The following is a 13,089-nucleotide window of genomic DNA, read 5'->3' on the forward strand; positions in this document are numbered from 1 at the left end:
AACGCACTTTCTTTAGAAACAGAGTTAGCGACCAAACCAAAGTGCTAGAAACATTGTAATAGACCTATGCAACATATCAAAAGGTAAAACCTCACACTTTTACCCTTTTTTACAAAGTTGCACTTTCTAGCTTCTTTTGAGCTCGTTTGGACTTAGAATCCTCCAAATTGCATCCGATTGAACCTATACTCATACACTTAGCGAACAAGTTAGTCCACGATGTTGTGTTTGACATTCAATCACCAAAATAGGTAGAAATGGCTATCTTGCTCATTTCCCTTTCAATCCCCCCTTTTGGTAATTTATGCGAACACGACTAAAGCAACTAGAATATGACTAACTCTAAACAAGTTTGATATGCACACACGATATTGTCACACCAATGTTGTCATCAAGGGAGCTTCAAATTTTCCAAGAACGACAATTTTTTGGCCAACATGACATTGGTGATCAGTAAGGCACATTATGTTTTTCTATCAACTCAGAGCATTGTTCTTGAAAAAATGATACACACACTCATTGACGCACCCATTGGGTGCATAGGACTTTTGGAAAAATCTCGCGAACGAAAGAAAAAGGCATTTATCCAAAATAAATCATGTTGAGTCAAATAATAAGATTTCAGTTAGATGATTTTCAGTCGGGCCAAGTTTAGTTGGGCAACATTCAACGGTAAGAATTCAGCCGAATGGATGAATGATTCTCAATCAGATGACCTTCAGTCGGTTGGAAAACATGTAACAACTCTTGGCCGATTAAGTCTTCAGTTGGGCAATATTCACTCGGGTAACCACCATTCAAGCAATTTTGATTCAAATATCTTAGGACAGAACAAGAAACTAGTTGCTACAAAAGAAAAAAGAATTGAGAGATTAATTTGAGCAGAATTTTTGGGGCATTCGAGTTGAATATAACTAAAGTCAGCTCGAAGCTCGAGGGCTACACCCATTGGTGTGCTTTTCAAGCAGAAATTTTTTTCATTCTTGGAGTCTCAAGCCAATTATACTCAAAACTAGCTTGAGCCTTAGGGGCTTGTGGAGGATAGATATCACCTGGTTCTCCACGGGCTAGATCAAGCCTATGGGCCACCGAAGGACCTTGATGGGTCAGATGAACATGCTTGATGGGCTGATCGGTCGGCCCAAGCCAGAGGATAAGGACGAGGAGTCCGGAGATGCAGGAGTGGCTATTCCTTAACTGATTCTCGCGTATGCAGAGGAGATAAACTAACAGAGTCGCCTGCGCGCATATGCGTCAGAGTCGGTTCCGTGAATCTAGGCAAGGCAATAGTAATCTATTCAACCTCATACAATTATATAACCCTAACCTCGTCGGATATATAAGTCGGGTTAGGGACCCCTACAAACGATTGGATCCCCGGTTATGCATAGGTAGACCTCGGATATCAAATCTGAAAGCACAAACTAGATCATTCCCATCTCAGCAGCGCATAGGACGTAGTGTGTTACGCATCTGAGCGGCCCAAACCTGTATAAATCTTCATGTTTCATCGCGCTTTGCGTGGACCATCGAGCTAATCGTTGATCTTGCCAACCACAAAAGCATTATGTGGTATATCTCGTAGTGTGTTGTCGATGCTAAATACTGACATGGGCGCCTCGCCATCACTTGGGAGCCTTCGTACGAGAGCGAGGGGAACTACGAGCGAGGGAGAATCTGACGGGGAAACCTGAGAGGGAGGGGTTACGAAGAGGTTATGGTTACGGAGGACGTAGGAGTTACGTGGTTTCTCCTCGCGGGGACACGAGGGCGAAATGCTACGAATGAGGTTATTCTTTCCCACCGTGCGCACGCACGGTGGAGATTTGAAGAGGTTGGTCTTACAACGTTAACTTATTAACTTATGAGTTTGAACCCAATATTCAAAATAGATTTTCTAATTTCAAGAATTAGGCAACGTTAATACCACATCGCAACCAAAAATTTGTGCTTCGGCAAAGATGCAATAATCAGACTCCTCTAGGGTTTTATTTCACTAAATCTAACACTTATAAATATTACAAAATAACTCTTCATATTTAAAAAAGAGAGAAAAGAGGGGAATAAAAGTGGGCAACACTTGATTTTTAAGTATGCAGCAAAGAAATTTTTATACCATAAATTCAGGGTGTTACAACGTACCTATAGGTAATTTATACCTGCCTCACCCATATATATAATATACTCAATTAAGTACATATAAATATATATTAGCTAAGACCACATTTGTTTCCTTCTAGGATTATATAATCCAGCTTTTGAATTATATAAACACCTATTGAATTGCTTATGGATTATCATAATATATGTATCTAGATTACTTAATACACATAATAATATGTGTTGTTTCATTATTTTCTAACTTATTTAAGCTGGATTATATAATCTAGAGGGTAAATAAACCGGGGCCTAAAAATATGATCAACTTGCATGCTTGTACATTATTAATTTATTCTTTTATTTACTCACGTTTTGATGATTTATAATTTTAAGTACACCATATATTTATTAGATTTATGATATTTAATATATGTTTATTAGGTATCTAGTCGGGTGTTGGTTACCGACGGTTTTTTACCATGCGAATGCGGACATGGGTATATTTTTATAGCTGTGAACAATATAAGGACGTATTTAAAAACAAAGTATTTCAAAACTTTGGTTTTGAAATATTACCGTTTTAAGATGTCATGACAAAACCATATTATTTTTACATCACTCTTATCAATATGTGTTTGGAGACAAAGTATCTCAAACCATGATATTTAGTATATAAGTGGAAGGATAGTCATAGACAAAACTTTAGGTTAGAGTGGAGTTTCAAATACTATAAAAATACCATGGTATTCAAAACAAAGTTTTTTACAATGTTGCCAAACACTATTTGGCAAAAAATACTATGTGTTCTTAATACTTTGCTTCCAAACATCTCCTAAATTTTATTGATTATGATTTTATCTCGAGGTATAAGTATGGATAAACATCTTGTAGCGGATACGTACCCGTTCCATCTCAAGTGAAAGAGATGACAACTGTCCTAACAAACAAACTAGGGCTCAAAACTAACTTCAAAAAAATCACCCACTAAAAGCACCTTCCTCTTCCTCTTCCTCCGCCCCCAATCCCCCTCGTCTCACAACCCTAGCTGCCCCCGAATCCATGGATCCTAACAAATCCAGCACCCCGCCGCCGCCTCCAGTCATGGGTGCCCCCGTTGCCTACCCTCCGCCTGCGTACCCTCCCGGTGTGGCCGCCGGCGCCGGCGCCTACCCGCCGCAGCTCTACGCACCGCCGGCTGCTGCCGCGGCCCAGCAGGCGGCGGCCGCGCAGCAGCAGCAGCTGCAGATATTCTGGGCGGAGCAGTACCGCGAGATCGAGGCCACTACCGACTTCAAGAATCACAACCTCCCGCTCGCCCGCATCAAGAAGATCATGAAAGCCGACGAGGACGTCCGCATGATCGCCGCCGAGGCTCCCGTGGTGTTCGCCCGGGCCTGCGAGATGTTCATCCTCGAGCTCACCCATCGCGGCTGGGCGCACGCCGAAGAGAACAAGCGCCGCACGCTCCAGAAATCCGACATTGCCGCTGCCATCGCCCGCACCGAGGTATTCGACTTCCTTGTGGACATCGTTCCGCGCGACGACGGTAAAGACGCTGATGCGGCGGCCGCCGCAGCTGCCGCGGCTGCCGGGATCCCGCGCCCCGCCGCCGGAGTACCAGCCACCGACCCTCTCGCCTACTACTACGTGCCTCAGCAGTAATGTATCATCATCACGTTATTGTTCCGTCTATGTGCCTGAGCAATAATGTATCATCATTGCCTTATTGTTCCGGGGCAGTTGTGTTATTTGTGTCTGTTTAGTTGCTGCTGCTGTTACCGCGTAATAGCATATGTGTTATCTGTGTCTGTTTAGTTGCTGCTGCTGTTGCCGCGTAATAAAACTTGGTCATTTACGGGGCTCCCTCAAGATTAAGAATTGAGTTGTTTGATGGTAGAATCCTGGTAAGGTTGTTGTAACTGGGGGGCGCCTTTGTTTGGGCTGGTAGTGTATGCCTAGGCCTCACTTATCTGATGCTGTAATGCGACAAGTATTATGTGGTTGTCTGGTAATTATTGTCCAATTACTGCTCTTCATGTTTCTGTGTAACACTCATAAGGGCTTGTTGGTTTCATCCCAATCTAAGTGGATTGGATGGGATTAAAGGGTATTGAGGACGATTTTAATCTTTAGGGCTAGTTTGAAAGCTCAAATCCTCTTGGAGGTTGAGGTGAAAATGAGCTAATTTCCTTCTGAATTCCCTCCAATCCTCAAGGGTATTTAAGTTTCCAAACTAGCCCTTAAGGGATCAAATCTCTCTCAATCCCCTCCAATCCACATGGACTGAGATTAAAACGAACATGCCCTTACCAGAATATGGCTGTCATGAAGGTTCTGTTTGTGTGATGCTAACAAGCTTTAATTATTTAGGTGATTTGTTTTGAGCTTTGAAGAGTGTTCTTTGAGTTCTGTTCTGTTGCACTGCGCCGAGTAGTGCTTTGGCATGACATGGATAACACGTTTATTCTTTGTGTGGTTGTGTCGTTATCTGGTTAACTGGATATGCATTAGTTCTTTTATATTTTTCCGTTTTAGATGATCTTCTTTTGTTGACACATGTTTGTTTCAAGCTGGTCTTTCAATGCGTTACATAAACTTGTATCATTTCTTTCTTTAAAAACCTTTCAAAGTCGGTATGTTTAAGCGTGATTTTTTTCCATTATTGATCAATTAGTCCTTAGCAACCAGACAAAGCCTGATGATATATCTATCGAAGTGTCTACCTTAAACTGCAGATTCGTGTATATATATGCAGTATGTATGCATTCCTTGTTAGGCGCTTGTAGGATATAGATTATACGAGCTATTGGAGCTTGCAATGCAGAGTCGTACAGCCGTGCATAAAGGAAAGTTTATTTGTCCAATTTCTGGGGATTTTTTTTGTTCAAATTGGTCAACTGAATCAATCACAAGTACGTATTTGTATCAACCAATCTATCCTAACATCACGTCTACTCATATGGAGCCATTGGAATTGCCTACACGTTTGGTGTTTAGAGCCTGCCCGTTGTATTCTGAACTAACAGGGACTTCGTATGGTCACTGAACGCTTGTACTCTTCGCACTCAAATGGTTTTTGTTCATCTAATTGCTATTGTCAGCGCAGTTTTCTGCTTTGTCTGGTTGCTAAGGAGTGTCTTGGTTTTCTTTCCCCCTCATGTTGGCTGTGCCTTGTTGGTACTGTATCTTTTATGCTCTCAACTGATCGACGAAACATTGCTGGGATGGAAATACGTGAAACCTGGACAAGGGGGCATGCTGGGTTTTTTGCAACACTATAATTTCGGTGCTGTCGTCTACTGCTGAGGGCATTCTGTTGTGTGATGCGTTGGTGCATACGCTGCGAGAGTGAGGCCATATGCAAAACAGCCGTTGCCGCGCCATGTCCGTTTCTATCACAACCCGCTGCCCGACCCCAGCCCGTCGCGATTGGACCGCGGCTGCTCCTGCTCGCATTGGGACGCGTCTCCCCTTGCTCGCAGCTCTCCCGTCAGGTGAGCGCGCGCGCGCGCGTGTCCTCACGCCGCGGGGCGGTTGCCAGAACCAGGCTGGAATGATATGCTTGCAGTTGCAGGCGCCCACGCCCTTCAGCAACAGCTAACGTCACAAAAGATCGTATTCCGATCGTTCCAGACGGCAGCTGCTCTTGCCGACATCAGGCCGCCGTTACTTGTCCAGCCGATCACAGGGCTCGTGTGCTTCGGTCTCCATTGCCTATCTGATATGGTGCAGATGGAGCTACGGCAGCATTCGTCCCTCCCATCCGTGTCACTAGGTCAGGCACGCGAAAGACACAGACTCCGCTAACATAGTAAAGCATCCATGGCCCATGGGCGAACGAGCACTCGTCCGTTTCACGTCGCCCTCCTTGTTCCTCATATATACACGCCACAGTGGGCTTGCACTCGCGGCATGCAATCGCCCAAGATTTTTTTTTGTTCGAAACACTTTCAGTTCCGTGTCGCACTTGATCTCTGACCACCGCACCGTCTCCAGCTGGGCAACTTATTTGGGGCGCACGAGCTTGTTTCCTTGCAAGCAGCGCCGGAGGAGCGAGTTCTAAAAGCTCAAGCATGGCACTGGGGGTTTGATTCCGTGACTCGCTCAGTCATCAGTTTTTTCTGCCATGTTCAAGCAAGATAACATAGATTGTTATCACTAAACATGTAATACGACGGAATAAAAACATGTTAATATAGTAGAATCAATTGAACATCCTCACGTATCAGCAACAACAACACGTTCACCCATGCTTCTTAAGTTGGTTATCGCTCAACGTCGTAGCATCGACGTCTCCACGGTATTCATACATACGGGGATAAAACACCGCGATACCGATGTGCTAGCATTGCGCGCACAACGAGAAAAACAACGACAGTGCCTTAAACGACCGTAACCCTATAGAGAGGTGACGTTTGCTAAGATTATTTTCTTGGTCACCTTAGCCCCCCTTCGTATATATAAACCTTTTCTAATATATGTTTATCTCATATGCCTATTAACATTCTTCATGGATCGCAATTACCTTTTGGGCATATGCTTATAATTTAAAAATAAGTAAATTTTATAGAATTTAGGGCACCAACAAAACACCCTGCTCCAACAGTAAAGCCTCAAATCTAGATTATAGGGCAGCCCACTACGGTGTAGTATATTTGAGGCACTTGAGAGGGTGCCCTACAGTTTTTTGACAAAATTTGTTGAATTAAGACACTGTTGGAGTGGTTTTTCCTATGTAGAACCCTATATTTCGATTTGAGGCATTAGTTTGAGACATTGTTGGATATGCTCTAAGAATTATAAGAATTAGGACAAAGATAAGTATTTTTGATGCATAATATATATTCGGCGACAGAACAACGGAGATGGCATGACGGGAGGTAAAGCGTCCGTTTTGTCTCGGTGTCAGAGCTATACTACGTCAATGCACTTGCGGACACATCGTCACGAAGATTTTATTCCAAGCTCCAAATAACTTCTGTTTCATGTCACCATCACCATTGTCGTATATATAGTTATTATAATTATAACAATGGCAACATCATGTCAGCACAAAATCATCCACTGGTGACCTGGCCGAATCAGGTCTACAAAGTACATCAGATCAGGAGGCACTTCCTATAAATTTGGTGACCGGGTTTCCTCGCAAGTAGCCACGCACAAAGAGGGACTTGCTCGAGGGTTTAGCTAGCTTGGAAGCCCTCCGCAAACTCCCATGGCGTGCCTCCTCGTGCTCGTCATCGCTGCCACAGTACTAACGGTGCAACACGAAGCCATAGCCCGATCAGAACATGATTCAGAGACGCAGCTGGTGTCAGTTTTTGTTTGTTTGTTTGTGCTGAACAATGAGTCGTGTCTCTTGATCCTCAGGGTCCACCGGGAAAACTGACGCACGCCGCTCGGACGTCGCCGGCGGAGGCCTTCTGGCATGCGGCCCTCCCCGGCGCTCCCATGCCCGAGGCCATCCGCGAGCTCTTGCGCCCAGCTGGTGCTGCCGGTGATCATCTAAGAAACAGAATCATTAATCTATGGCAGACCATTTGTGACGCGAACACCATTGCCACACCACACATGCATAAAACTGGAACGCGTGCTGCGTGCAGGGACCAACGCTCCAGACGCCGCTAGGTCCAGGCACCACGACGCCGATCCGCCGCCGATGAACTTCAAGTACGAAGACTACAGGTCCTCGCGTCGGAACGAAGCCACCGCCACCTCCGCCGAGGCCCTGGACCGCGCTGGCGGCGCCGGGAACGCGGCCGCGTCGCCGGCGGTGTTCTTCCTCGAGGAGGCAGTGCGCGTCGGGGGTGTCCTGCCCTTCCGTGGTATGGTCCCGCGGGGCACCGCCAGCGTGGCAGTGGCCTCGCCTCCGATGCGGCTGTACAAGGTCCGCGCCGTGCGGGCCATCGACGGGCGCAGGTTCATGGTGTGCCGCCGCGACCGCGAGGACGGCCCCGACGGCGACGCCGTGTACGGGTGCCGCGCGACGGGCCCCGCGAGGGCGTACGCTGTGGGCGTGGTCGGCGAGCGCGGGGAGACGGTGGCCGCGACCGTCGTGTGCCGCACCGACACGTCCCGGTGGAACCGGGTGCGTGCCGCGTTCAGGCTGCTCGACGTGAAGCCCGGAGGCGCGGCGGTCTGCCACGCGGCGCTCGGCGCGCAGGTAATCCCAGTCAAGAACGACAGTGGCTCCTCCTTGGTGTGAAGGAAGGCTCCCACGTGTTCCGTTTGTCGTCGTCGTCGTGATGCAACGTTTCTAGTAGTAGCTATGTATGCATGTGGTGAAGCAAGTGCTCGTCGGTGTGTAGTGTTCGCTCTTCTGATCCATTGTCTGTGCTCTGTACTGTAGTGATCAGCGTCAAAATAAAGAAATGCATGTCCTTGTTTAAAATAAATTGATCGCTCTGTCTTTTGGTACTCAAGAATAAACGACCACCATGAAAATGGGAAGTGCCAGACGATGAAATGTGTTGCGTGACAACTGAGTAACTGACAATGAAATGGGGAATGTGACAACTAATGGTTAGTTATACCTCCCACGTAGCTAGTTGTCAGCTTATCCAACTCAGTTAAAACCGGCAAACAACTTATTAGCCAACTAAGGGGTGTTAGTTTTGGGACTAAAGTTTAGTCCGTGTTAAATTGGATGTTGAATGCCTATAATAAATATTAGATAGAGTCTAATTATAAAACAAATTACATAATTAAAGACTAAATGTTCTGAAAATTTTATTAAGCCTAATTAAACTATGATTAGCAAAATGTTTAGTATAACATCACATAAGTGAATCATGGACTAATTAGGTTTAATAGGTTCGTGTTATCGTTTAGTTCTCATATGCGTAATTAGTTTTGTAATTAGACTATATCTAACACTTTTAACTAGTATCTAAACATCGAATGTCATGGGAACTAAAATTTAGTGAATGAAACAAAACATGACCTAACAATTAGCTCTAGAGGTTTGAAACATAACCAGTCTTGCAGCGCATCGTAAGGCTGTTTGCAGCAGATCGTGTAAAATATGAGATTTACACTGTAGATTACATTGTTTACAGAGTGAAGTTTAAAATGTATGATGAGATAAGATAGTTGTTGGGGACAGCCGAACACGACAAAGAGAGGGTTTGGTACCACACCTTGTGAGTTTGTCCAAAACTCTTATAAATAATAAGTCTTAGACTATCTCCAGCAGATTCATTATCTCACTCTCTATTTCATTCTCTATTTTAAACTGCACTCTTCAAACAGTGCAAAACAGTACTTTGCACGGTCGTTTGCACGGTAGTTTTCAGTACTCCAAAAGAAACATGGTTTTAAAAACATAGTTTATAGGATTGCAACCAAACATCTTATGACATAAAATATTGCGGTATTACTAAAAACCACCGTATTTTCTAGAAACTAGAAAGCACTTTTTTATTCCAAATAAGTCCTAAGATGTTCGTCGTACCTTCTACAGTCCTAGTCCTACTCCTACTACACACTTCCACAGTCCACTTCGTTGGGAACGGGGCCATGAGCTGAGACGACTCCAATCGATACTGCAGCGGTTCAAGAGAAGAGACACTGCTTTTGTATTAGTTGTTAATTGAAGCTAGCTGACTGGGTCCGGAAACTCCTCGCCATACGACAATACCAGTACGTACAAGGTTGTCTGATGGTCTTCGAAGCCTTTCGGCCTCAAGAACTCTGGCATCAGAGCGGGACGACGTGCCCTGATGTATCAGAATTGCCCTCGTGCTGCATCGCCTTTTGTTGACCTCGTACCATTGCTGAGGTATCTTTCAATGGAGCATGCATGCTTGCAGTTAATAGCATTAAACCTTGTCTCGTATCTCAGCAGGCGTTTCAGGCTGCCGTGGAAAAGCATATGGAACTGGGGGAGGCGGTGGAAACACAACACTGCAACACCAATCGCCTAGTGATAGGGTAAGCCATTCATGAGAATTCCTTGTGTAGGCTTGCTGATGACAACTTACTTTAATCCGTATTAGGTTCTTTTCTATCTATAGATACAACAGCAGTAGTCCGAACATCTGACTTTAATATAAAACGAACAATAACGAGTATGATGTCTGGGTGAACTGGTGTTACTGGGAGCAATTTTCTTTTTACTCGAGTTTTGAAACATGGCGCCGCCGTGTATGCGGCCATGTAAATCGATCAGTCTCTTCTGCTTGTTACACTAGATTTTTCTGTGCTGTGTACCTTCCACCGTGAATGACAAGATCTTCACGAACGTCTCGCTGAATTGTGGCATGCGTCCGTGACATTCTGCACCGTCCATAGCACTGGCTATTTTTGAACGATCCCCTCCCGTTTTGACTCCGGCCCCGCGCGCCGGCGCCCACCTCCAGCTCCGCGTGTCCCTCGCTTCGTCAAGGTGCATGCCGCACGTTCGCCGGGTAACCCCCCTCCTTGCATCCTCTAACGCACACTGCCGCGCCGCCCTCGGTCTCCCCTCTCCTCTCCCTTCCTTCCTCTTCCACGGACACGGGAGGAGAAGGGTTGATCACGACCGGGGAGGACGCGTGGCCAGAGATGGGTCTCCACGGAGGCGTCGTCGTGCTCCGCGCGGCCGTGCTCGCCGCCGTCCTCGGCTTCGTCGCCGCTGCCGGGTTCATCTCAAGTCAGTTACCTTCTGATACGCACACGCCGTCGTGGATCTGGTGGTCTCGGGTTCCTTCCTGGTTCGCCTTCTAACGCCCCCGCCGTTTCGCCGTGGATGCAGACGACGCGCTGCTGGAGCGCGGGCACGACACCACCGGCCGGAGCCTGCTGCAGGCCAAGAAAGGTTTAAATGAGAAAGCCTGCGTTTCCCCTCTTTTTTCTTGACCTCTGCCACCGCCGGCCGTCTGATCATATCTGGCTTGCGTCGTCTCGGACAGATTGCCCGGTGAGCTTCGAGGGCGCCAACTACACGGTGATCACGAGCCGGTGTAAGGGCCCGCTGTACCAGCCGACGCTGTGCTGCGGCGCGCTCAAGGACTTCGCGTGCCCTTACTCCACCTACATCAACGACGTGAGCACCAACTGCGCCGCCACCATGTTCAGCTACATCAACCTCTACGGCAAGTACCCGCCGGGCCTCTTCGCCAATACCTGCCACGAGGGCGACAAGGGCCTCACGTGCCCCGAGGACACCCCGCAGATCGAACCCGGGCAGAAGGCCTCCGGCGCGGCCGCCGTCGCCGCGCCGGCCGCGGCCCTGGCGGCGGCCGCGTTGGCCGTCTCGTTGCTGCTCATGTCTTGCTGAGAGACCCGGGTTGCAGATGGCCGTGACAGCGCAACCAACTGCGTTGCTGTACCGCTTCTTTTACCACTTCTTTTTTTCTGGATGGATGATTTCCAAGATACATGGATGGATATGTTTACATCTGAAAAAATGAATTCAGAAAAGGGTGGTAGACATGCAATGCAAACCAGCTAAAGTCTGCTTTCACTTGTTCAACATGGTAAAATTTCTTGAAATGCAGTAGTCAAAAATTAAACATGCAGTGCTGTCACTAGACTGGAGATTTTGTAACTCGTCTCTGGATTTACTTCTCTTCTACTTTACAGTGGCTGTCGCCCAGAGTACAGCCGATTCTGAAAAATTGTTCATTACACACAGGAGCACATACCATTTCCTTGTCAGACATCAGTTATTTTCGGCATTTTTTATCTCAGGAAAAAATACTAACACGACAACACGTTCTAAAACGGTTAGCCTGAGAGGCTGAGAAAAGGGTTCATCCGGCGCATCCTACGGTGAATTTTCTGGTCAATACGAAGCTCTGAACAAGCTCAACCAAGTACTAGAATGCAAAGTTGCACGAACGCGCAGCCACTGCATTCACCGATGCTCCCTGGGCCCTGGCCACCCGAGTAGAGTAAACTTGCCAACTGCAAAGACAGTGACATCGCTACCGCCTACCGGGGGGGGGGGGGGGGGGGGGGGGATACCTTATCCGGCGCCCTCCAATGGGCACACGCCATGGCCACACCTCGAAATCCTCGTCTCCTCCACCACTGGCCTCGCGTTCCCGCGCCCCCACCATATCTGCCAAGTCAGCACCCACTATATACCTTAAACAAGCAGACACGTCGTTGCTACTAGTTGCTAGTGCTACCAAGAACAGGAAGGAAACACCGCCGCCGCCGCGCCTTCCATTCCAGTACTCGCGGAGGAAAGGAACACCAGCCAGCGCCATGGTCACGTCGACGACCGCCGCCGCCGTGCTGTCCCCGCCGTCCGTGGCCGGGCTTCGCCTGGCGCCGTCTCCCCGGGCGCGCGTGGCGTTCCGCGCGGCGCGGGCGCGGCGGTCCGTGGCGGCGCGCGCGGAGCTGAGCCCGTCGCTGGTGATCAGCCTGAGCACGGGCGTGTCGCTCTTCCTGGGCCGCTTCGTCTTCTTCAACTTCCAGCGGGAGAACGTGGCGAAGCAGGTGCCCGAGCAGAACGGCAAGACGCACTTCGACGCCGGCGACGAGCGCGCCAAGGAGTTCTCGGGCCTGCTCAAGTCCAACGACCCCGTGGGCTTCAACCTCGTCGACGTCCTCGCCTGGGGCTCGCTCGGCCACATCGTCGCCTACTACATCCTCGCCACCTCAAGCAACGGATACGACCCCAACTTCTTCTGAGCGGCCGGCTGCGGGCATGTTCTTGAGCCTGCCTGTATTCTACTCCGTGTGTGTTGAGCCATATATCTGATGCTCAAGGATTGGTTAATTTGAACAAGTGGTGCAACTGCGCGTGTACATGGATTTGCTCTTCCTCTATGTCTCTGTCTCTCTGTCTCCGGTTACTTTCCCTGTTTCACTATGCCATGCACATAGACATTGCCATGTTCTGCTGCCAGCTCAGGGCTTGTGAATAACACATACATAAGGAGAGCAGATGTCTGATAGCATACAATAGCATAATGAAACACCGGCAAGGGGAAAAGAAAAGGCAGAAATAGCATTTCCAGGATCTAGGGAATCCAGGAGTAGTTTTGCGCAGGCCCC

At 47.8% G+C, this 13,089-nt stretch overlaps 4 protein-coding genes across 4 annotated transcripts; all 4 read left to right on the top strand.

Moving 5' to 3' along the window:
* The first annotated feature begins 3,070 nt into the window (after positions 1 to 3,070).
* Positions 3,071 to 4,131, top strand: LOC100282924 (uncharacterized). Its single transcript, NM_001155829.2, has one exon. The coding sequence runs from the start codon at positions 3,160 to 3,162 to the stop codon at positions 3,760 to 3,762; it is 603 nt and encodes a 200-aa protein (NP_001149301.1). The 5' UTR covers positions 3,071 to 3,159; the 3' UTR covers positions 3,763 to 4,131.
* A 3,124-nt stretch (positions 4,132 to 7,255) lies between these two features.
* LOC100284243 (uncharacterized) lies at positions 7,256 to 8,492 on the top strand. Its single transcript, NM_001157138.2, has 3 exons — positions 7,256 to 7,360; positions 7,471 to 7,597; positions 7,704 to 8,492. The coding sequence occupies exons 1-3, from the start codon at positions 7,316 to 7,318 to the stop codon at positions 8,303 to 8,305; spliced, it is 774 nt and encodes a 257-aa protein (NP_001150610.2). The 5' UTR covers positions 7,256 to 7,315; the 3' UTR covers positions 8,306 to 8,492.
* Positions 8,493 to 10,523: 2,031 nt separating this feature from the next.
* On the top strand, positions 10,524 to 11,512 carry LOC103632920 (GPI-anchored protein LORELEI-like). The gene is made up of 3 exons (NM_001347193.1): positions 10,524 to 10,732; positions 10,835 to 10,897; positions 10,992 to 11,512. Exons 1-3 carry the CDS (start codon positions 10,645 to 10,647, stop codon positions 11,357 to 11,359), a joined length of 519 nt encoding a protein of 172 aa, NP_001334122.1. The 5' UTR covers positions 10,524 to 10,644; the 3' UTR covers positions 11,360 to 11,512.
* Positions 11,513 to 12,187: 675 nt separating this feature from the next.
* LOC100284847 (photosystem I reaction center subunit V) lies at positions 12,188 to 12,884 on the top strand. Its single transcript, NM_001157742.2, has one exon. The coding sequence runs from the start codon at positions 12,295 to 12,297 to the stop codon at positions 12,721 to 12,723; it is 429 nt and encodes a 142-aa protein (NP_001151214.1). The 5' UTR covers positions 12,188 to 12,294; the 3' UTR covers positions 12,724 to 12,884.
* Positions 12,885 to 13,089: the final 205 nt, after the last annotated feature.

Source organism: Zea mays, chromosome 7 (assembly GCF_902167145.1).
Source record: "Zea mays cultivar B73 chromosome 7, Zm-B73-REFERENCE-NAM-5.0, whole genome shotgun sequence".
Classification (NCBI taxonomy): Eukaryota; Viridiplantae; Streptophyta; class Magnoliopsida; order Poales; family Poaceae; genus Zea; species Zea mays.

What these genes read in the sequence shown, in the direction of transcription:
- LOC100282924 (NM_001155829.2), top strand. Translation starts at nt 3,160, where the DNA reads ATGGATCCTAACAAATCCAGCACCCCGCCGCCGCCTCCAGTCATGGGT.
- LOC100284243 (NM_001157138.2), top strand. Translation starts at nt 7,316, where the DNA reads ATGGCGTGCCTCCTCGTGCTCGTCATCGCTGCCACAGTACTAACG. An exon ending in TCGCTGCCACAGTACTAACG is followed by an intron (nt 7,361 to 7,470) that starts GTGCAACACGAA and finishes CTTGATCCTCAG; the next exon opens with GGTCCACCGGGAAAACTGAC. An exon ending in GCGCCCAGCTGGTGCTGCCG is followed by an intron (nt 7,598 to 7,703) that starts GTGATCATCTAA and finishes TGCTGCGTGCAG; the next exon opens with GGACCAACGCTCCAGACGCC.
- LOC103632920 (NM_001347193.1), top strand. Translation starts at nt 10,645, where the DNA reads ATGGGTCTCCACGGAGGCGTCGTCGTGCTCCGCGCGGCCGTGCTCGCC. An exon ending in CGCTGCCGGGTTCATCTCAA is followed by an intron (nt 10,733 to 10,834) that starts GTCAGTTACCTT and finishes CCGTGGATGCAG; the next exon opens with ACGACGCGCTGCTGGAGCGC. An exon ending in CCTGCTGCAGGCCAAGAAAG is followed by an intron (nt 10,898 to 10,991) that starts GTTTAAATGAGA and finishes CGTCTCGGACAG; the next exon opens with ATTGCCCGGTGAGCTTCGAG.
- LOC100284847 (NM_001157742.2), top strand. Translation starts at nt 12,295, where the DNA reads ATGGTCACGTCGACGACCGCCGCCGCCGTGCTGTCCCCGCCGTCCGTG.